The sequence below is a fragment of the Panthera tigris genome, chromosome F2 (genome assembly GCF_018350195.1).
Source record: "Panthera tigris isolate Pti1 chromosome F2, P.tigris_Pti1_mat1.1, whole genome shotgun sequence".
NCBI classification, from domain to species: domain Eukaryota; kingdom Metazoa; phylum Chordata; class Mammalia; order Carnivora; family Felidae; genus Panthera; species Panthera tigris.
The window spans coordinates 39,441,762-39,467,263 of NC_056676.1; the positions used below are offsets into that span (position 1 = coordinate 39,441,762).

The window sequence follows — 25,502 nt, forward strand, 5'->3', positions numbered from 1 at the left end:
AGGCACTGTTCGGGACAAGTGCTAAGGAACAGCAATTAACGAAACCAATGACATTTCTTGGGTTGGGGAGCTGACATTCCCATTTAATTCTCACCCGTTAAAAAACAAACACACAAACAAGCCATGAAGTAGATCCTAATCACACTTAGCAGATGGGAATACTGTTGCTTAGAGATATTAAATACCTTGATTAACATTATTTTTCAAAGCCTTGACTTTTGCTATTATACACTGCCTTAAAGGAACCAGTGATACAAAACAGCTGTGGTAGAAAATGCAGGTGGTAATCAAATCTTATGAAGGCAGTCTTCAAAATATCTCAAGTAAAGGTAGGGATAAATCTGTGATGTGAGACCCTACTATAAATATTATTAAAATTCAATTATTTATGTTAAAATTTTAATTGCCTTGATACAATTGTGATAATCCTAATGAAAATGAAAATGAGAAAGTCAATAATGGTGGCTTCAATCAGGATTTTGTCCACAAGTGTCCATGGATGAAAGTCATTGGTTTATCAGTTCCGCGAAATTATATGAAATTTGAATGTCTAGGGGCCTTATTTGGGGAAGGGATGTCCAGGGCTTTAGATTCCTAAAAGTTTGATCCTTCAAAATGGTCTAGAACCATCACTTCAGAAGTTACATATATCCCCAAAGGGAGCTTTCCAATGGATTTCACTGTAAAAGGGTATATTAAAGAAGAACACACAACCAAAAGTACCAGACACTTCTAGAGAATACCATCAGGAAATCTTAGGCCCTACATGAGCTAAAGTGACTGGAAATTGTTAAGGAAAAATATATAAAAAAGTTTCACTTACTGATATCCCACATAAGAGCAGGGAAGGTCCAGGTTTGCCTGTGGCTCAGGTCCGATTGCACAATGCTGACAGCTGACAAGCAGAGAACAGATCTGATAAGGTCTGATGATTTTTCTACCTTGGTTGTCAAGGACAGTGATCTACAGATAGGAAAAGTAGGACGAAGGCTGGTAAGAGGAAATCGAAGCCTGAAATCCATAAGAAGACTGTAAGAATTTCTATGTCTCAATTGCTCTGGTCTCTTAGCTTTCAAATATTCCTTATTTAGAACTTCAAGAAAACTTAGTGTCAGCTCATCAATCTAACTTCAATGTCCTTATGGAATCATTAAAATTTGAAATTTTGGAAGGCTGGAGGTGGGCAAACTTCACTCTGATGATCCAAAACAGGTCAGACAACTTGACTGCAGTCAAGAGTAGAGAAGGGATTGTTTAAAATGTATTTTGTGAGCGCTTAAAATGAACCCAGGCTCACTTTCAGGCTTATTTCCTTTTAAGCTAGCGCTTCTCAAATAAAAGCTTATGGAAACACAAATGCAGTAAAATATTGCTTTCTACAGAATGTTTAATAAACTCCCTATTTGGGAACATTTTTTTTTTCTAGAGCAAAGTATAATATGATCCTACCAATGTTAACTATGAACATGGACAAACCAAACAGAAGTGGTATCACCCACTCAAATACCGGTCTTACTGAAAGCAAAGAGATTTGGAAGCTAAATAGACATGGTTAAAAGACTGTCTCTGGAATCAGACATTTTTATTTTGGAAACCTAGAACCATTATTTCTAAATTATGACCTTGAAAAGGTCACTTCACTTTTTGAAGCTTCAGTTTCAGTGTAAAATAGGGAAAACAATGTTATCTCTCTCCCAGGGTTCTGTGAGGATCAAAGAAGATGATCACATGGGCTTACCAGCGCACCTAGACTGGCACGATGCTCAATAAAGGATACCTTCTGTTGCGATTTTTATTCCTAGGTAATTAAATGTAGTGGTTTTGGTAGTTGTAAGCGCACGCAATGCTCAAGGAAAGGGGTCAATATAATAGCATAATAAATTTTAGAACTGTTAAAGAAATTATCATATGAAGAATATTAGTAACAAGCGTAATATGCCCTAATCTCCTCACATGTTAATATAATGCTCCATTAAAACGTTATTAATAATCATTAATGCTAATTGTATTTCAGAGTGAACTCTGCCAAGGTTCCCAAAGAACTGTGAAGTCATACATAATAAATGTCTAAAACATTATAAAAACTTGTGAAATAACAGTATTGATGTACATATAAGTGGTTCATTGAAAGTAACTGAAGAAAAGATAACCACTCTAATTTGCATATTTGTAAATGTGTTTCTGTATTTTAGTGTCCATTTATTCAGGACTGTAAAAAAAAGATATCTACTTCTCAGTGAATCATTACCATAGCCATCACTCACTGAGATGCTCCTGCAACCACAGTATTTTCAACAGGACAGGAATCCAACAGGACTGAGTCTGTTCAGTCCTTAATTTGGAGTGTGGTAGGCAATTCTGGAAGTTGCTAACCAAATGACCTTTTTCTCTGACTCTACTGTGTCATTCTAACATTTGGACATTCCTATTTATTTATTCTGTATTCAGTCCATTTATTGAGTTTCAGCAATCCAAGGCCAATGTAGGAAAGGATGTATTCGACACGGGGCCAGCCTGCAGGGGGATAAAAGGTTACATAAATAATTCGAATCCTTGATGAGCTGTGGTAAGTGCCTTATGAAAAGTACAGTTGTGCTCTGGGGAGGAAGAGAAAGTGCCATTTCAGTTGAGTCCTGAGGCACCAGTCCTATAGATTTGTGAGTGAGCAGGCGGCAGTGACAGTGGAAAAAGAACCTGGACAGGTGATAAAGCACCATCAAAAAGCAGGGAGGGGAAACAGGTGAGCACTGGGGAACAAATGGTTGTTTTTAGATTTAATTAGATTGGAACAAGGGGTTCATGTGGATTAAGGACTGAGAAATGCTAAGGACCATAGATCAAACCCCAAGGGATACTGAAATTTAAGGCCCAAGAGAGAAAAGGGAAGCCACACAGGGAGCTACACGGAATCAGGTGGAAAAGTGGAAAATAAAAATAATGTGGAGTCAGGAGAAGAAAGTGTGTCAAGTAGAAGATTGTTTCCAACAGTGTCAAATCCCCAGGCAGGCAAAGTGAGAGCTGAAAAGTGTCCATTGAGTTGGATAGTCAGGCCATTATCAGTAATCTCAGCTAGAACAGATGTAGAGATATGAGGAGGAGAATGTAAGTCAAAGTGCAATAGGTGGGGAAGGAAGGGGGGAGTTAGTGAACGTAGGTGAGCCTTGAAAGATTGCTTTTCCAACAGTTGGTTATGAAGAGAAAACTGAAAGCACAGTATTAAGGGCCTGGAAGAAGATGCTCACAGTAGGGAAAGAGGGGGCACGAGGCAGAAATGAGCACAGGGGTGAAGGTGGCAGGATGTGAAGTAAACACAGCTCGCCCCTTGGCTGGAGAAGGGAAGAAGAATCGGGTGGGCCAGCCAGGCTTCTACAGTAGGATGTGCCAACGTAGAAAATAGATGAGGAAGAGAATGCAGAAAGCAGATGATGAATTCTTCTTGGGATGATCTCATTCTGAGGTCCCTCTGAGTCTTATTTTGTAGATCAACGATCTCTAACGTAGAATCGGTGCATCTTAAGACACTAAAGATGTTTGCTATTCATTTCCTGGGCCACACTGCAGTTTACACATGTGTATTACATGTGGTGAATTTTATAAAAATTAGAATCTCTGTAACACTTTCTGATGAGATTGGAGTGACAATAAAAATTGTTTTTACTACTCAGAAATATGGAGCTTATCTTGTAGTATAGTACTTGTAAGAGCAGTAAAACTGAAGAGACGTTGCATTTTCTTTTGCAAAAATACAGATACTGCAGATTTGCTGGTCTTTTCCTTAATGAAACATGTTGTCTGCTTAGATCATAGGAGACCATGCTCAACTAGTGTTCCTACTTCAGTACCCACTTTTCTCAGCCTTTCTCCCTGGATCTTCCTCATCTTGCTGATTTCTTGATATTGACATGCCTAACGATTTTTCCAACAACCTCTCTTCTTCTCCATTTTAACTCATTCCCTAGGAGATCTCTTTCAACTTCATGACTTAAAATGTCAGCCTATATGACTTCCAAGTTTGTATTTTTGGCCTGGACCTCTCCTTCAAAACTTGAGTCTTGTGATATTCAACTGCCTATTCAACATCTCCACTTTAACTATCTCACATATATTTTTTTGAACACCTACGTGTGCCAGGCACTAGTTTCAGCACTTGGAATACACGTTTGACTAGGAAAAAAACCTCTGCCTTTATAGACCTTACATGCCAGTGGTTGAAGACTGAAAGACAGACAATATCCAGAACAGATATTTGCAGAATGTTCAAAAGGGAGAGTGTTCAATATGAAGGAAAAGGACTATGCTAAATGGCTGGGGGATACTGGAGGCAGGAGAGGTGGCATCAGATTGCAATTTTAAATAGGGTAGTTAGGCCTCAAGGAGAAGGTGACATTTGAACAAAGATGAGAAAGAGGGGAAAGAATGAGTCATAAAGATAGAACAGTGAGTGCAAAGGCCCTCAGGTCGAAGCATGTCTGGTGCAATCAAACCTAGTGTGAATTGTGGCCATGTCAGAGCAAGTAGGAGAATGGGGACACTCATCCCACCCCCTCTACCTTCTGTTTTACCCAAGCACTTCTCATCTCCTGGCATCCTGTGTTTATGTATTTTTATATACTTTTTTCATTTGTCTATTTCATAACTCTTCTTACCTACTCTTCCAGAATGTGAGCTCTGTGTGGACAGGGATTTTATTCATTTTAGTTGACTACTACATTTCCAGTTCCTAAAAAGTGCCTTGCATGTCGTGGACATGCAGTAAACATTTACAGAGTGAATGAATAAATTAGAAAGAACATGGCAGTATGGTAGACCTGTATCTGCTCACATTTATGCATCTTTTGATTTCAGACAGAAAAAATTGGGGTCTTTTGATTAAAGACAAAAAAAATTTGCTGTAGCCACAGGCTATTGAAGTCTGGGAAAAAATACATTACATATTTTTTTAAGAATATGTATCATAAGCTCTATAAGGCTAAAAGGAAAATAACGAATATATAAATATTACTAGGGAATATTTCTGGGTACTATGATTTGGGTTGAGGTTTTTTTTAATTAGTTTTATATTTTTTTTCTTTAATGAACATATATATTAAAGAATGATAAAACATAAATACACATCCATCTCCTAAGCCTGTGATATTTGGTATATTGATTTGAACTTGTGAAAGAGAGAGAGGAGGTTAGTGTATATTAAAGCCTTGCTTTGGGATCTTATTATAATTTTTGGTTCAGTAGACTATAATTGTGGTGTCCCTCCACAAGCCACAATTTAATGAACCTGACGCCTCATTTCTAGGACCAAAGAGGATTGGGAAACCTGGAGCTCGATAATGCTGTTTTGTTTCATTAAATGTTCTCACTGTCTGTGTGGAAATAAATGTGACTTGTCCCTGACAGATGATAAAAGGCAGCAGACATCATTAGTGTCCATCACATGACTCCTGACACCTACTGGAGAGAGGGCCTCTGTTTGCTCATGATCAGAGGTAAAATCTTTCTACAGATTGATTTGAAATTGCTTCTTAACTTCAATGTTCAGATCTAGCCATGAAACCAAGAGTGCCTTCCTATTCCAACCTTAAAAACCTTCTGAGGTTTTAAATCATTTCAGCTCTGTATTTCAGTCTGTTTCAAGGGGCAGCAATGTTCACAAAGAAAGAGGGCTCCATGGAATGCTTTATTAGAATTTCAAAAAAGTGCCATCTCTCGAACTGCTCATTACCAGGAACAACCTGATGCCAAGCAATTTATGATTATTAAAACATATAATTTGCATATAAATTAAATGAATTAATAAATAGCAGAGATTACAGTAATGTGTTATATTTCCTTATTGTTTGCTATTTTAATTTTTACACATGCTAAAATAAAGAACAAAATGTATAAGTTTTCTTTTGTGTTTTTATAGAGAAAGAATTAAGAAAAATATGAATTGGAGAAATTAGCCTCTATTATTTCATGAGAATGTGTTCTCAGATGGGTGTTTCCCTTGAAACATGGCTTCCTTTTAGAAAATTGAACTATATTTTAATTGTTTTAGCAGATACTTCACAACATTTGTTCATGTAAGAAAAATTTTAAAGATCTATAAATAACCCAAATGTTTTGCTTTAAATATCACATATAAAAACATTTTCTTATATCAGTAAATGATAGCTTTAATAACCAAATAACAAATATTTATTGAGAAACTATTATGTGTAAGTTAATGTACCAGATACTATGGTAAAAATCAAAACTACTAGACCCCTCCCCTCAAATTATAGAGTCCAAATAGGGATATGCAACTTATAGACACACAAAAAATTTAAAATCAAAAGACAATAAAACCTGTAGAAAACAAATTCAAGGTGATCTTACACATTTAACCTAGAAAAGACTCAATCTCAAACTATTTCCAAAGAAATTCTGGGACTAGAAATAATAGTGTCCTCCTGAAACTGAATCTCTCCTCAAGTCTTCCCCCCAAAATGATAATATCAAAAAAGAGTACAAATAAAATCCCAAATGACTCAAGCCTTTATAGCTTTATTTACAGAAAATATCATGATCAAATTACCCATAAACAGAGATATAAACACCACATTCCAAAAGATCTCCTGAGCCTGTAGATGCCAAACACAGGAAAAAGGAAGCTTAAGAGATACCATTAGAAAGTGGAACACTTTTTATAAAAAGAAAGTACAATGCAAAGTGTCAGAATTTGGGGTCTAGTATCTGGTGGTTCACAGTATCAGCTACAGGAAAGAGGTTTGAGAAAGAGTGGTCCTGAAGAAGTCAGAAGTTTCAAAAAGCATTACTTCCTGGAGACAATCCTAAAAGTAGAGAAAATATTATCCCCATGAGGATGTAGTAGAAGTGAGAAAGAAGAAAGAAGTAAGAGAGGGAAACTGAGGATCTTTCAGAAATAAAAGACACAGGCATACGAATTCTGTCTCTCCTACCACCAAGACTATTCATATAAGAAACCAGCCTTACCATGCTGACAGAAGGGGGCACTCCTGGATTACAGACTCTACCCCCAAAATAAGTAGGAATAGGAAAAAAATATCAAGCCAACTCCATACAAAGCTAATGGAAGAAGAAAACCGAAAATTCAAATCAAAATACTTCAGCTGATGAAATGCTCCCTACCAAAGAAGAGAAAACAAAACAAAAACAAAAACAAAAACAAAAGGAAAAAGAAAAATCTGCAAAACAGAAGGGCACTCTAACACAATTTTTAACATAATTGAAAATTGTCAAATAAGCAGCTGTAGATTGGATATAGATATGCGATATACATATGGATGTATTATTGATACACATAAGAATCAAAAATTTAAAAATGAATCCCATTACTTGAAAAAAAAGAAAGTAAATCATTAAGAGTTAATTAATCTCAGTGAACAACCAAAGAAAAATAAACGAGTCCATCTCAGAAATAAATTAAAATGTATCCAAGGTATCATCGGTTCTAGTGAAACTGAGTAAGAGACTTTGAAGAAAAGCAAGAAAACAATCAAGAGGATAAAAATGAGAATTTTTATCCTTCTCCAAAGAGAAAATGGTTGAAATGGAAGATATGCAAAGAGAGTTCAACATACATATAATTGAAGTCTTTGAAGAAGGAAAACAAAATGTGCTGTAACTGATACGTAAAACTATAATCAAAAGAAATTTTTCAGGACTAAGATAATAATTGTTTTTACATATTCAAAAGGCCCACTGTGTGTCTTTGAAAACTCAGAAACAAACTCTGAGACATGCCCTAGAGAAACAATTAAGAATTTAAAGGCCAAGAAAAACATTCAGCTTATACAGACAGTAAGATCAAATTACTTCCAATTGCTATTTAAAAAAAAAATAGGCTGGCATCAAACTTCTCAAGGGCAACATACAAAATAAAGCATCAGTGGAAAACGTGTTTTTAAAAATTTTATCGAAATCTAAGTTAGTTAACATATAGTGTGATAATGATTTCAAGAGTAGAATTTAGTGATTCATCACTTACATACAATACCCAGCGCTCATCCCAACAAGTGCCCTTCTCAATGCCCATCACCTTTAGCCCATCTCTCCACCCACCTCCCCTCCAGCAACCCTCAGTTTGTTCTCTGTATTCAAGAGTCTCTTATGGTTTGCCTCCCTCTGTTTTTATCTTATTTTTCCTTTCCTTCCCTATGTTTGTCTGTTTTGTTTCTTAAATTAGTGGAAAACATTTTAAAGAAATTCAAGGAAAGAACTTGCAAGCCAAGTATTTTAGAAACAGCCAACTGCCCCTCAAGTGTAAAGGCAAAAGAAAAACACTTTTTTTTTAGGCTATTTTGAGAAAGAAAGAAAGCACAAGTGGGGGAGGGGCAGACAGAGAGAGAATCCCAAGCAGGCTCTGCGCTGTCAGAGCAGAGCCCTATGTGGGGCTCAAACTCACAGACCTTGAGATCATGACCTGAGCCAAGGTCAGTTCCTCAACCCCACTGAGCCACCCAGATGCCCCCAACAGAAAACCACTTTTAAACGTTCATGAATTCACAGAATACTTTACATATGGGTCCTTCCTTGTGTGGATGGGCTTCATTCAACACGCACATAACCTGAAGATCTATGGCGAAAGAATTGATAAATATTTCATATATTTAATTTTAGAGTTAAATTTAAGAATAAAATACCTAAAAGGAGGGAAGGGGCAGGGGTGGAAGGAAGAGAAGTGTGTATGCACTATGTGTTACGTAGGTGCACTATGTGTTACGTAGGATATGCTCTGGCAAATTGGAAAGAAAACCTTTTGAAACAGAAGGAAAAGACAAAAGAGAAAGTAAAACAAGATTATTGACTGTTTTATAGGCAATGGATGGGAATTAAGGACATTGTGTAAGATTGACAGTCCCTAGAGTAAAAGGTATTTATGAAAAAGCTTAAGAGCAAAAAAAAAAAAAATGGTATAAGGGAAACCTCTAAATAAAAATACTAATGTTAAAAAATACCAAAATAATCTTTCTTTTAAAAATTTTTTTAATGTTTATTCATTTTTGAGCGACAGAGACAAGGCATGAGTGGGGGAGGGGCAGAGAGAGCGAGAGGGAGGCAGAACCTGAAGCAGGCTCCAGGTTCTGAGCTGTTAGCACAGAGCCTGACCTGCGGCCTGAACTCCCGAACTTCGAGATCATGACCTAAGCGGAAGTCAGATGCTCAAGCAACTGAGCCACCCAGGCGCCCTCCAAAATAATCTTTCTGAACAGCAGACACCTTTCAGATAAACACAGTATAATACCAAAACGCATGTGGCAACTGTAACATAAAATTATACACAGAATTGATACCAATAATGGTTCTCAGTGCTACAGATGGCAGTCATTCTGACTTCAGGGGCCATGTGGCGATGTCTGGAGACATTTTGGGGTTTAACTTTTGGTTCGAAATCTCGGCAGCTTCCCAGGTGAAATCTCAAACAGGCCCCCAGACGCAGCCGGCAAGGAGAGACCCAAGAAAGAGGCAGAGCACGCCAGGCTGGAGGTGGCAGGTTTAACAAGCAAGGCTTGTTTGAACGGAGGCACTACTCAATCTTAAAAGTTAACACAGAGGGCTTACCCAGGTTCAGACAGTATGAAGTCCACAGTGCTCCGTCGAGGTTGCCGGCAGCCTTGACAATCAACGTTTCGTTTTCGGCTGCGAAGATCGCCTGGGAGCGGAAGTGCACTCCCAAGACAGGGGCGGGCCGAGGGACCTCCATCCCCATTGGTCAACCTCTGGATGACCTCCTCCCACAATAACTAGGGCAGGGAAGGTGCTGCTGGCATCTAGTTGCATACTAGCATCCAAGTATGCTGCTGAACACCCTGCAATGCACAGGACACATCTCCACAGCGAAGGATTATCTGGCTCATAATGTCAGTAAATGTGAACGTGGGGAAATCCTGTTCTAGGGAATGAGGTGTAGAATTTATTCATTCAGAAGTATTTACTGTGGTATAAACCATGGGTCTAGGGCAGCACTTGGCTTTTGAGATTCAGCATGAAACCCACAGTTCCTTCCTTAAGGACCTCAGAGTCCAGTTGAAGAATCAGACACATAAATGGATAATCATGGAATAAATTCTATGTAAGAGAAGAATCGCCTTGGGTGGGTGGGGGACGGGAGCGGGGGGCTTATGAGGATAAAGTCCGGGGATTTATCTGGCAACAGATAAATCTTGGAAGGAGAGATGTAGGCGCTTTACGGATTAAATAAGAGAAAATGGTTTTAGGCAGAGAAAGGAAAGAAGGTTAACGATGAGCACAAGTGGACATTAATAACCAAACTTCCTGCCCCACTATACCACATACATTCTGTATTCTAGACGCCAGCTGGAACTGGCCAAGCACTAATACTGGTTTTTCTCTTACTCAGAGTACCTTTTTCACCCTCTTTTTCTGTTTGATGAAACCATTACCATCTCTCAAGATCATATGTCATGACAGCAAGAATATTGTTTTTGCTTTCTAGTTCTTAATAGTCACAGATTTATTGCAAGCACAAAGCAAGTTCTGCCATGTGGCAAGTGCTCAATAAATATTTTTTGAATGAAAATGAATAAACTTAAATATCAGATCCTTTCTGAAGCATTCTTAAATTTCTCACTAAAAAATAAAAATAAAAATAAGAAAAGCAGAACTTTTTCCATACTAACAGTGGATAGATGGGGAATTGTGAAAGATGACTTATTAGTACCTGATGCGTGCTTTATGGTTATTAAATGAAGGAAAAATAGAAGAACATAAGCGGGAAGAGAAGTGGACAGACTTAGCAAGTGTCTGGATTCATGATATAGCTCAGTTAAACACTGCCTTTCTAGTCCTCCCTGTAGAGTGGAGGATTGGATTATAATCCAATATCCAAAAATACCCTTTACCTTCTTGCTAGTCTTCAAACATACTCATACAGACACACATGTATACAGACACACAGACATGTATATTCAAGCAAAATAGAATCATATCACATGTATCCTATTTTTAAGTGCTTCACCTCTCTCTCCGTCTCTCTCAGTAGGTATAAATATATATTATTTTAATGAATCCATCACACTTTATTTAATAGATGTAACGCAATGCATTTAAAAAGACTCTCAGGCTGGACATTTACATTGCTTTCAGTTTTTTTGAGGTTACGAACAGTGCTGTGGTTAATATACTTTGTGCATTTTTGCACACTACAGGCATTATTATCTTGAAACAAATTTTTAGAGATATGAAGGCAACTAAAATATATATGAAATTTTAGATTTTTAAAGTACACTGCAAAAGTGTCTTCCAGAAAGTGTGTTCTCGAGATTACCATTCCCCCAAGCAGTATATGAAAGAAACTGTTTCTTCACATCTTTAATTAACACTGAGTGCTGGGCTGTGTGTTAGATTTTAATTTAATGTGTTGTAATCCATGAGTACTTCCTTTATGATTTCTGACTCATGAATCAATGCCTAGAAATAATTTCTCTACTAAAAGATTCTAAAAATGCTACAATTTCTTCTAATACTTTTTTCCCCATTTAGAAATCATAAATTTCATCAGAAATTAATCTTGTTTTAAGTCATGGTATAGGCATCTTTTAATTTTCAAATGGGTACTCAATTGTTTTAATATATTTAATAAATAATCTATCTTTCCATCTTCATGACTTACATAACACATTAAATATTTATATTTGGATCTATTTCCCGACTGCACATTTTATTGCTTGTCTACTTTCCTTGACTATGAGATTATTTTAATTATTATAACTTTATAATACACTTTAATATCTGGTGGATTAAGGTTCTCTTTTCTGTTTCCAATTTAGAAGAAAGTTTATATTTGTACGATATTGAATCATCTCATCCAGGGAGACAGTTGGTCTTGTTTTTATTAAAATTTGATTATGTTACCCTGTAAGGTCTTTTTTCCGATGAAGACTCTTCATATTTCTTGCTGATTTTTTTCAGGACAATTCATAATTTTGATTGTGATTGTAAAATATATTTTATATTATGATATTTAGCTATTATAATTATTAGAGCAATTGATTTTCACATCAATTTTGTGATTTTCTAAAGGACGTTACATAAATCTTACTCAATATTTTAGTAGTTTTCCAGTTAATCATATAACCAGTAAATGTTAGTTTTTTTCCCCCACATTTACCACTTATTCCTATCGTTTTAAGAATCTGATTGCCCTGGCTATCACTTTTGGAAAAATGTAAAATCATATAAAAGCACAAAACTTTCATGAGTTTAATGATAATACCTCTAACATAAAGCATGATAATGGAATTTGTATTTCACTGCTGAAAGGAATGATGATTGCAATGGGTTGAAACACATTTCCCCTATGTAAAATCTATGACTTGACAAGGACAATAAAAGCAACAACAGGAACAGGAAAGTCAAATCTCCACTGGTCACTGATAGAGAGTGTTAACCTACTGACATTTGATAAAGGCAAAGGTTCAAGTATTTATCCTTCCTTTCTTGTTATGAACCATACCTTAAGGTAAACAAATAGTTTAGTGTTTTTTTTTTAAATAATTTCCCTTAAATACTCAAGGAAAGACAGAAAAATGTCATTTTGTAATACCTAATGAGATAACAGACCTAGGAAATAAATAAAATAAATAAAAACAAAAAAATAAAATAAATAAAACAACCAGAGATTATATGTCTTATTAAATATGATGACATACCCTTGCCTTAAAAACAAATAATAGTAATAAAACTATCTGGATCTAATCCAGACTACGATTTAACTCCTAGTTACAGAAAATATAAAAAAATAGAAGGCTAAAATAAATAACAAAATGAAAAAGACCAAATCTAGACTATTGGATATTCAAGAGGACAAATAACTTGGTTTCTTCAACAAATCAATGGCATTAAAGAAACAGAGGTTTGCTATAGAATAAAAGAAATTTAAGAGGCATACTATCAAATACAGTACAGATCTTGAATCAAAACCTATTATTAATAGATATCATGAAGACAATTAGGGACATTTTAATATGGACTTGGTAATAAATGATAAGAAGAAATAACTATTTAATCCTATTAGCTGTGATAATAGCTTCTTAGTAATGAAAGAAAAAAAAAACCCAAACAAATAACAAACAAACAAATGCAAGTTCTTGTGAAAGATCTATACTGAGATATTTATAGGTAAAATGTCCTCTTATTTAGGATTTGCTTTAAAATACCTCAGGTTACAAAAAAAAAAAAAAATGGGGGAAACACAAACGAATGGCAAAATATTGATAATTGTTCAGTTTAGGTGATGGGTACACTGGGGTTCATTATCCTCTTCTCTCTAGTTTTGTGTAATGCATGTGGTTAGTGATAAAAAAGAAGCCAGTAGTAAGAAGTGAGAGATAGTGGGAAAAGCAGATGAGGATCAATCTTCATTTTAAGCAACAGAGTAGAGGCAGTTAACCTAGTAAGTACATACTTAAGTATGACCTAACGTACATGTGAGGTTCATACAAACTGAGAAAGGGAATGTTGTTAAAGACTGCCTAGAGTTTAGAACTGGAACAGACAGAGGAGAAGGCGAAGGGTCGGAGTAGGTGACGACGGGTAGGTAAAGGGAGCGATGGCACTCCAAATGCCCATAAGCGCACTCGCTACCTGGACTATTGTTTGGGAACTAGCGTACTAAAGAACTGTTTCTGTCTGAATGATTTCTCTTTGATCTTCCAACCGGTATGTGAGCATAGCAGCGTTCCACGCAAAGCATCCCATTGCGGCTAACAGTGTGACCTCCTTCTCATGGACATTACACCGAAAGTTATATCTGGACATGGTTTATTTATAAAACCTTCTCTTAAAAAAGACTAATTGCTGCAATTTAAGAGACCTAAAATGTCTTTAACCCCACTTTGTAAATATGAAAACAGAAAAAAAAAAAAATCTCTGGTTTCTTTGTGTTATCCCTAGGAAGTACAGAGAAGGCAATCCGATGAAGACCTGCCTTGTCACATTCAATAGAGCAACTGCAGAAGCAATTTGTTACAAGCAGATGGATAGCTGAACACTAAAAAGGATAATAAACTAGAACGAAATTAGATATTGAAATCAATTTCTTTTAGGCTTACCATGAAACTTCAGATTTACACAATTGTATTTGAAGAAGTCAGAAAAAAAAATGCCATACTAAGATGGGTGCCCGTGAAAACAGAACTTTACACATGCTATAGCCTTTATAGTCACCATTTACTTGGTTGGTTCAAATATTTATAGTTCATTGTTATGACTGCCAAAACTGGCAACCACAAGGATTGTTGTCTCAATTAGGACAGTAAACAGATTGTCTCTTTTTTTAATGAAAAAATCTAAAATGTAATACTTCACAGTTTAACATGTTTATTCATCTAAACGAGCTAAAAAATAATGGTGCGACATCTGTTCGAGAGGCACTGGTACCTCAAATTTTGGCTGCCTCCCCACCAATTTGGTTGTTGTTTTAAAAAATGAAGAATAGGAGGGGGTACTGTCATCAAAAAATCTTCTGGCATGTAAAGTATCTTATTTTTCTTGAAATAAGGATCTCATGTCTGTTGCTAGGGATAAAAAAAAAATTATTTAAGAATGAGGCACTATGTTGAATAGGGCAGCAGTTCAATTGTTTTAGATGAATTTACTGGCCCGCTATGGATATTTCCACACTGGTAAAGTTCTTTGAGTGACTCTCCCAGCTCCCTCCATACTCACCTGCATACCTAAAATACAAAATAAAATAGTAAAAATGTTTCTGTTGGCACTGAATTCATCTGCTAGGCTTTTTTTTTTTTTTTTTTTTTTTTTACCGTGGGTTGTACTGATTGTAGGTCTGATGTCAGTGGAACAAAATCTAGCAAACATCATTCTATCTAGGCTGCATTGGAACAGTTCTAATAAAAGAAGGCAGTGCTGCTAAGGGAGAAGTGGTAGGAACCTCCCCAGAGAAGTCCAAGGTAAGTGTGCTTATCTCTGGCTCAACAACCTTACATTATGGATGAAATACGTGAAAAGGCTGGAAGTTTAATTTCTAGAAGTTTTATTTCTGAAGCCCGCCTAAATAAAGCATAATTTACTCTACTGAATTATCACTGACTGTATCATTCTAGAATCTGGAAAATCTAGTGCTTTAGTGCTCACATAAATTTAAGCATTATAATGAAAATTTAGTTTTATTTTTGTTGGGCGTGAGGATGTATACTAAGTTAAATTAAAAACACTGCGTGTGTTTCTCAACAATAGTGATAAAAATAACATATTCGATTTCCTAGAAAAGAGCAATGTTTCCGTTCTAGAGCAAATTTAACGCTAGTTGTCTTGATCTTAAAATGAACAGGTTGAAACATGTACTTGTCCTAGTACATCCAATGACCATAAATGCTAAATGCGGAGTTAACCAATATAGTGATTTCTAAGTTTTATTTATTGTGCAAATAATTTTTGATCATCTATTACATGCAGCACTGTACCAGACTCTGAGAGGACTAAAAGAAATTAGCTTAAATTTTAACATGCATTTATTAAATATGTGCAGATCACTATGCTACTGGAATTACAGAAATGGAAAAGAACATATTTTCAGGATCTTGCAATCACTGGTTGGGGTGGAAGTATTCCTGAAAAATTAAAAAGACTGAAAATCTTCAAGTATTTGCCAACTTAAAACAAACTCCGTATCGGTCCTATGATATGCTTTTTGTTCATTTGTTTTAAAAGAAATCCTAGATGGGGTTATCTTTTCACAGTATCTCCTCTCAGATGAATTTGTATGTGCTTTATGCACCTCTTTGAACTTCATTCACAGTATCCCTGAGGCTGGATGTGAGGTCTACGGCATTAGCTGAAATTTATCCTGCAGACCCTGTTAACAAATAGATTCTAACATTCTGAAAAGTCACCTCAATTTTTCTGTTCTTGTCTTTTGGATTCCTCTGAGCAGTGAATTACTGGAGGAGAAAAACCCATGCCTGAAATTTGTGTCTGGTGCCAGTCTCAGATTTATGCCAAACACCGCTCACTGTTCAGAAGTGTGGTCCCCTGAAAATGCAGGCCGAACATCACCTCTCTGTCTTCAAAGATTCAAACCAGATTTCAACCTGGGATTTCTCTGCAGGCTGCTTCCCAGACAATACGAATATGAAAAATGTGCATTTCATGAAAACGGTGTTGTATTGTTGTCTCTGTTTACCTGCTATTTATTAAAGTCAATGTTGAGCCTTTGGGACTTGTGGTTCTCTGGAGCCGTCGTAAGGTCAGTTATACAAATGGACTAGCCAGAGACTCAGGGTATCGATAAAACGAGGTAATGAAACCTGCCTGTAATTATACTATGTATAAACTAATATTTATTACTATCAGAAACAACTTTTTCCCCTCAAAAGAACACCTCAAGAACAGAAGGGGACAGTAACATTTTTTTTCCCACAGTAGTGAATTTTCAGACATTTCCAAGAGTATATTCACCTATTTTAAATACTGTGAATTCTGTTATATCTCACTTGGATAGGTATCTAATAAACAAATTATTATATATCTTCTCATTTAAACTACTACTGAAATTAGAAATAATCTTTATTTGATATGACTGTTTTTAACACCATATGGGAGGTAAAAGAACTAAGTGAAAATTGTTCACGTAAATGTGATAGGAGTGAGGGAAAAGCAGTATTTCTTGACATGTGGCGTGTCACTCAGGAAAGGAAAAGGCCCATCATATCCAAAATGCCAGCTTGGATATTCCCTTGCCACCCACTTCACGAACAGACATACCACATGGCATTAAATGCTGCAACCTTTCCTAAAAATGCCACTTGGATTGGTCTGCTGTGGTGAGTGTATAAGAACTCTTGGTCTGTCTCATGAGTTTGTGATTTCAAGGAGAAGAATCCAGTAAATAACACTGGCTAAATTTTGCCCTCAGATGTTTGGCATAAATGATCTGTGAGGATCCTGGAACTTTTGGCTGTTTTCACGTTGATGAAATAAATTATGCTACTTGAAAAAATTCTACAGAACATAATGCTATACAGTCATCGTCAACTATCTGCAAAAGTCTCAAAGAAGATCTAGGGAATTTATCAACGTCTTTCTTCTCTTGGCAAATATGAAAACAACCTTAACATTTTATTTGCTCTTCATAAATACAATGTATATGATATAAAACCCTTTGTGCACATGTTTCAAACTATTAATTTTCTATGCTTCTTTCTATAAGGTAATAGTAGCTAACAAATGTGCTGTGGACACATATTTTCCCATTTTCAAGGCTTTATGTATTCGTGTGTTCTAAAGTTATTTTAAAAACTCCATTACCAGTAAAAATATTGAATACATTGATTATTATACTCCAACAAATGCAAAATATCTTGAAAATTTATATAAACAAAAAATTACCTATGTGAGTAGTGAGGCATACATTTTCTTTCATTATTTATTTTTCACAAAACAGTTGTGATTGACTAACTCTCAAGAGACAAAATGTAATTTTGTAAACCCACTTCGTATAGTTCAGATTTAAGAGGCAACCCAAGAAGATTATTCCGAGTAGGTAGGACTTCGTTACTGTTATGTGGAAAAAAAAAAAACCTGCACAATTAAATGACAGATTGTTACATATCTCCCTAACAAGAGGGGCAAACTGATACTGCAAGCAGTCAGAACAACATAATTAAAATAGAATTCCAAGTTTATATTAATAGAATAATAAGTTAATTAAAATCAAGATCAACTGAACTTTGTATTTACACCAGTTCAGACAGCCCAGGAGGAAAGGAACTCTATTTTAGAGACATATGTGACTCTTTGAGCTTCTGTCATCCAGGTGCCATTTCTGATGGAGCACATGTGCACTGAACAGTTGGCAAAGAAGGAAAAAGATTACTGTAGATGTATGTGCAGATAGTTCCTCTAATGATATAAAATATGTCTGGAAAGAAAGCAGGGCTTCTTTGTAAAATGAAAAATTCCCCATGACTTTTTATTCCTTCTTAGGCTCTGAATCTGATTTGAGAATGTTTCTGTAAATGAGGATATATACTTTTACTTATGATGTATATGGAACAAAAATAGATTTAGTAATCTGTAAGCGATGAAGTTATACACATAAATTGGCTAAGACATCCGAAGAATTTGGGATCTGTTTTCCATTTTATCTAAACGCACCATGAATAGGTTGCCTGTCAAAGTACAAAGATTTTTATAAAAGTATCCGGGAGCATACATTATACTACATTGCTAGGTAAGGTTCTTTTCTTGATATCCTATGCAACTATTTAAAAAGATATTTCTGAAAACTAAAAATACCAGCAGAAAGAATCCAAGATGTTCCAGTTTCAGTACTTTAGAAAGTATTGGTCCCAAGGGGTGCTTTTATGAAATTATTTCCCTTTAATGCATTGATTGCTGTTCAGCTAATCTTCATCTGGTTTCAGATCAGGGTCAACATCTGTGGACAGTCTGAGATAAAAGAAAGCATAGAAAGCCAGTAGGAGGGCCAATATAGCTGCAAGTACGAGGCCAACTTCCTGAGGAGGAAAAAAGAAAAAAAAAAAAAAGTAGGGTTGAAATTGATGAAGAGATTGGTTAATGTTATGAGTTTCATCAGATAAAATCACCATATAATTCCATCATCTAGAATAATAGTTTGAACCTAATAATCACATTCTTTGTGATTATCACTTCTTGTCATGAAGTAAAGTAACTTATTTTGTACCAGACAACACGCACTGCAATGACAAGTACATCAGTGGGTGACTCATTCCTACTATTATTTCCATTTAATTTGTTTGTGCTTTTCTCATAGTAAAATTAAAATTTGTAATTTTAATATTTGCATAGTTTGGATATGAAGATGCCAGTGCAAGCAGTGTGGTTCATGCTCACAGTTTGCCTGTTCTCTAGTGGAGTAGGCCTAATTTTATTTACTGCTTCAATACATTTGTTATTAGTTATAGCTTTTGGACACAGATTTTTAAAACATCTATCTTTCTTTTTCTAATGGGAAAAAACTCCTATGACAACCAGTTTCTAACTAATGTCTCTGCAAATCTTTATTGAATATTATTTTGTTGAAACTCTAATTTTTAAACTCTAAATCCTATAGTTTATAATGTGGGGGAACAAAACAGTACTTTTCGCTCGTGGAGGATGACACGGTGTAATTTATCAGAACTGTGAAGGGTGATTCTGAATATTTCATCTGGTGATTTGGTGTGGGTCATATTAGTTAATTAAAATGGAGGTCGAAAATTTACTGTATGTATTATGGGAAAAATCCCATTATCTCTTAAAAAGTCTATAAACTTCATGTATAATGAAATATATGGTATGTACTATGTTGTATACACACACACACCATTAAGAAATGTTCTCAATATTAACATATCATTTAGCTAAAAAAAGCAAAAAAGAGCAACTAATGCCAGTTTCATACCCTAAAGAGCCTAATATGCCTTTCTAATTTTCAATTGTGTATCACACCCATTCCTGGCATTGTTTTATGGAGAAGCAGTTTATCTGCATTTACATGAATATATTTTACATTTCATCAGAATGTACAATTAATAATTCAACATATGCCCCCTAATAAACTTTAAAAACATTAAAATGAATTTGATTTAGAATCAACACGAAATTTTTACCTGGATGTTGAAATTACAAATGGGTGCTTTATACAGATATTTAGCTTCAAAGTTACATTGATTTAGATTTCCAAACTATGAAAATAAGCAACTGATGAGAATCATGGAGTTGACAGAGTCAGTGTCAACTGTCTTTGTAAGATTTGATTTTTTTAAATCTGATACATCAATATAATGTCAAATGAAAGTGAGTTTTTCTTTGTTGCAGTTGGAACACTGGCATCTCGAAAGGGCATGGCGGCATCAGACAGGTTTCATTTATATTCTTATACCCACAGCTGTGCTCCCAGACCCATCTGGTTACACAGCTACTAATTTTAAGAGGCTGTAATAAACAAGTGACACACAACTGCAAACTCCATCTGTTCTGTATAGTGGACAACAAAATTGTCCAACAGCAGTCACCGTCCGCACAAGCTTCAAGCGAGAATGTAGTTTTTACTCTTGATTGGAGGCCATCATCTCCATCTCATTTGATAATCACCTCTAATTGCTGCTTTTCAACTGCTCCTTGTCCCTTCAAACAACTCTTTATCATCTACACTATACATTTTCAGACTATCCAGAGGCATGAAAAAGGGTTTTAAGGGTAGAAAACAAAGAACATTCATAGAATACAACTTCAGAGGATCCGTTAATTCAATTAATTCTATTGAATATATGGTGCAGGAGGTTGGGCTAGGAATGGAGAGGAATAGCATCATTTTTTTTTTTTAATGTCCCTATTCTGTTGAGGAAATGAGCATTGTGGGGACTGGATGTGTAAAGGGTTAAAACAATGGTAAAATTTGAAAATACTGCTTTCAGGGTGCTGGTGACACTAACCATAACTTACAGACCTGTAGGCATTTATGACCCCCCACCTCCTGGCCATTTTTAGTTTTACATCAGAAATAACCAACAAAACAAAACAAAACAAAAAACTAACATTTCCAGATGGCTCATCCCAAGAGGTTGTTCGCAGGATATGGTTGACACTCGAATATTTTATTTGTATAACAAATAAATTACATTTTTGATCCTTATTCTTTTATTATGATTATACCTTTCAAATAAGCCATTTAAACAAATTAACACATATAAATTATCTTTTTCCTCCTAAATACTAGAACACATGGGTATTTACACTCTAAAAAACTTTAGTCATGTTGTAGTTCTTGAAAAATAATCTAACTGAACATCAACCAAATAGCAAATATTAGTTGTACAAATATTTTTTAGGTGGCACTCATTTTATACTGGGTCATAAATTATAACATTTTGTTAACATTGGTAAGACATAGGAAATAAAACAGCTTCTAAAAAGAAATTAATTCTAGATTTTGACACAGTAATAGTCACATCTTATTCTGAATCATTACTGGTCTCTCAAAACATTTTCTGTCACCAAACATACATTTACAAAAAAGTGCTAAAAGTCTTTGAGCATAAAGACTACATTGTGTAGTTCTTTATATCGCTGGTCCCAGTTTTCTCAATCAATACTGTTGATTTTATATGGTAAGGAAATCTCCTGTCTTACTCATCTTTCTTTCTTACAGGTTCTACAACACTGTAATACTTACAGCATTTCTAAATAAATAATGAAGGGTTGAGTAAGATTTATATAATCTATACATAAAGTATATTAAAATGATGCAATACTTTGAAAACTTTCTAACAGTAATCTTGGTATCTCCAAAGCAAAACCGAGAACATTTTATAATATATAATATAATGACACAATACAGACTTAGTTGAAGCAGGGGATCTGAAGGCCAATGACAAACACCCAAGGGAAGTCTTATTTGTACAAACCAGTAATGGCTAATTCAGAGAAATATCTTCTCCATCAGCTAACCATTCACAAGTGAATTCTGTGCACTAGGTTCAATGTTAAGTGCTCTCATTGTGTTATTTAACTCTCCTGACATCCCTGTGAGGGAATGGTATATTCGCCATTTTGCAAATATGCCAGCTCAGACTGGCTAGACGATGGTAACAGTAAGAGGCAAGAAGAATGTGATCCTAGGGCTCTTTATTCTGTGTTCAGTGTTGATATTGCTGTTATTTTTCTATTCCATGCATCTGTTCATATTTTCTATAGATTTAAATTATTTTAAGAGCCTAACTAGGATTCATTCTAAAAATAAGTAGTAAAGTGATAAAATATTGTACTATTATGGTCATCCTATATCAACGAGATAAGAGTCAAACATATTTGATGTTCATTAGTCCTTAGTTGCTTCTCTGACATTATCAATATGGATAAAATCACTCACTGGGGAAATTAAACAGCATTAAATGGCAATTGCTGAAAGAAACTTCGTTATTTAAAATCCTATGCTAAAATGACAAGGCAATCAAAGTTTGACAGGGCAAACTAATTAGTATGCCAGATCTGAAATGTAAAACACCTCCATGGTTCTGATTCTAAAAAGTTTCATATCATTTTAATGGGCTCTTCAAATAATTTTTCAAGCAAAGTAAACAATGCTTAAAGTTAAGGGTTTTGTTTACCATAGGTTTACAAATCAAAATGATATGCTAGCTTATTGAAAAGGAGCTATGTTCTGATGTCACTTAGAAGTTCTTTTGTACATACTTTAAATCATAAATGAAATCAGAAAAATTTTTTTCTCATAAAAAGAATTTGCTTATATTCTACATTGTTTTTAAAAAGATATTAGATAATTGTGCTGTAAGGTAGATTTATCTCATACTAAAGTCATTCCCTCAAATTGAAATAATAACAAAAACTATAAGAAAAAACAAAAGAGGATGTGCATATATTAGTAAATGAGTGGTTGCACTATATCTCAAATTCGAATTTGTAGTTGCTCATTATATTGTGCCACAAGTGGATTTTGCTACACCATTATCTTTCTTTAAAACAAAACAAAACAAAACAAAACAAAACAAAACAAAACAAAAGAAACCAAAACACTGCATTGTGAGAGGTAAAAGTGAGGGATATAAGTGCCTTGGTGGAAAATGACAAATAATGCTCTCCCTACAAGAGACAACCATCAGGTAACTAATTGAAAAACAAAACAAAACAAAACAAACAAACAAACAAAAAAACCCACAAAACAAAAACAAAACAAACCCAAGTATTACTTTTAGAAAGATGATGTCCCAGAAATAATTTTACAGATGAATAAAATTTCATGTGAAATTAGAAGAAAACTCCAAAAGATTAATCATCTCTCTTTTAAACAAAAAGGCAATTCACTTTTTTCATTAAAAACTGACACAACAGCACTAACTGAGATTGTTGTTGTGAAAACATACCGTATCACACGGCAATGCTTGATCAAAATCAGCAATCAGGAGTAAAAAGAAGGCAGTGTTTCATGATCATAATAGCAAATTCTGGAAGACAACCAAATATATCATCTGGCAGTTCAACAGCTGTTACGGCTTGGTAGTAATACCTTGGCATTTGCTATAAGCTATAACTTAGAAAAATTGATTTTTCATCTGCCAGATAAAACCAAAATCTCTTTTTAACATTTTAATATTTAAATAAAGTATATATACTAGTCACTTTAATTTTGCACATTTGACAGCACAACTGTCAAGTTAATTTTTGTATTTACAGTTTGATTAACCTCTAAATATTTGGCAAAAAATGGACATGAGTAATAATGTACATGTAATTTTGTTGAACTTCATCGTGCTAACACATTGGATTAGTATCTGCTAACATCATTCTCAGATGCATTTATCCCTCTTAAGCAGTTAAAACACTGATTTTCTAAAAGAACAAGTTTGGGGACATCATTAGAATTTTATAATAGAGAGTACTGGCAACAATAGTAATGCACAGAGTAAAATTACACACATGAATGATCTAAGTATATATAATTATAACTAAAATTTCAATAACCATAAAAGTAAACTTATTGAAAATGAAAGAAATTTTTCTATTCAGGCCACATAAATCACTGAACTGTTTGAACAATATACACAGTAGCTAGAGAAAAAATAAATTTCAACTTTAAGTATAACTGGCTCCCTATGCGACATTGTGTTTTATTTTAAGACCAAGTCAAGTCTCAGAATTGGAATGATGTTTCCCATTAAGCAAATTCTTTATAAAAACCTTCAATTCTGGCATTCGACTTTGATTTTGAAATGTCATAAAACATTTAGAATTCAACATTCATGCAATCCAGTTTTAGAAAATGAAATGGCATGCATATATCAAACTTTAAAGTTACCAAATACAGGTACCTTTATGCCTATTGCTGTTTTCTTTGCTTCTGCTTTTAATTTGGTTGCTCGTAAAATAGGTTTGGTTTTTTTATAATCTTGTTTACCTAAAAAGAAATAATTTCAGGCAATGAGTTATGCTTACATATAATTCAAGTTTAACAGCCATCTGAAATGTCCAAGAATGTTTAAATACAGTAAGCCCGGGACACGGAGTTGAAAAGTAGCTCCCAGTTATGGAAGTCATAAACTTGTCACCCTAAGGTCAACCTCTCCTCCTCTCTTGATTTTAAAGGAAGAAGAGTTAACAGACATCTTTGATTTGGTGTGCAGTGAAGAGCTAAAAAGATAAAAACTTATTTGAGAGAGTAAGATGTTTAAAGTAAAGACAGTAAGCCTTTTGGAAGCATTTAAGAACAAATGGGCAAATGAGTACACATAAGGTCCCTTTAATAGGTAAAGCTAACTTTATTTTTCTAAATGAAGAATAAGAGCTCATTACAAATTATTTTATTAATGATATATTAAGTTTCCAAATAATCAATTGGAGGAATATCCTCAAGTTTTCTGTGAATAAGAAACTAAGAAAGAATCCGTAAGTACTTAACTTTTAGTCACTGATCTCATTAGAAAAATGCATATTTAACTTTTGTTTGTTCTTAATAGAGGACAAAATAAATACTGCTAGATAAATATGTAGGTTAGCTACATTCAGATAACAGTTTCAATCTCCTTTACCACACTTCATTACCAAAGATGAATAAAAATTAAGTTAGTATCACCAAACTTCCTTTTTTGTATACCATTTGATGACACCACTAATGAATAACAAAACTGAGTTTGTGTGTAACCTGTATGTAACTAATGAGTTACATAACCTGTGAAGAAAATAGATTTAACAACAACAACAAACAACAATAACAAAAGCATTCGTTAGAATAATACACTATTTTGTTAACCAAACTTTTAATTAACAACTGGGTCAATGGGTCTCAAATACAATCTGTCACTCTATGGGAGTTAGCATATGACCATATAATCTCTCTTTTACATTCTCCTTAGTTTGCCTTGTTTCCATCTTACTCCTTTTCCTTCATGACTGGTTTCTTTCCAAATCTTTCCCCTCTATCTCCTTTATGTAAGTAATACAACTTCTAACTTTAGTTTCCACATCTTCCCCACACTGAAATAAATCAGAAAGCAGTTCATCTACACAATAGTATATTATAAAAAATTATGTGCAAATATTAATGTATTTGCGAATGATCCAAAAGTGCCCTTAAAATACCATATAGATTTTTAGAATTAGAAATGGCAGGAAGAAGTGAGTCATATGGATAGGAGTAATGAAAAAACGCTCTATTTGTGTTCATTAGATACATAAAAGTGTTTCTTTAGCTGAAGAGCTATGTGTTTTTTTTTAAAAAAGAGTCAGTGTATGTTATTTTCTTAACTGCTATCATATAGCAGTCATTCTGGATCTATGAACACGCAGAAGCTTAATAAATATTATTTGATGATAAGGTTTAATGATCCAGAAATGAGCCAATTGTAAAAATGTACATCAAATGATCTAAATTTAAATTATAGAATGAATAAAATACAGAAAAATATTACTCTGACCCATTTTAAATTAGCAACATTTAATTTTGTTGAAAAAGCGTTGACAAGTGTTCACTCTGATTTCAC

The 25,502-nt window shown here is 34.6% G+C and overlaps 1 protein-coding gene across 5 annotated transcripts in view; it reads right to left on the reverse strand.

The window, feature by feature from the left end:
* Positions 1 to 18,300: 18,300 nt before the first annotated feature.
* TRIQK (triple QxxK/R motif containing) overlaps positions 18,301 to 25,502 on the reverse strand; it is an 83,244-nt gene continuing 76,042 nt past the window's right edge. For all 5 annotated transcript variants that reach the window (XM_015537751.2, XM_007082783.3, XM_007082782.3 and 2 more), the window contains 2 exons: positions 23,835 to 23,920; positions 18,301 to 18,500 (listed from right to left, as the gene is read on the reverse strand). In XM_015537751.2, coding sequence (XP_015393237.1) covers positions 18,387 to 18,500; positions 23,835 to 23,920 — 200 coding nt within the window. In that variant the 3' untranslated portion in view covers positions 18,301 to 18,386. The remainder of the gene's footprint in view (positions 18,501 to 23,834; positions 23,921 to 25,502) is intronic.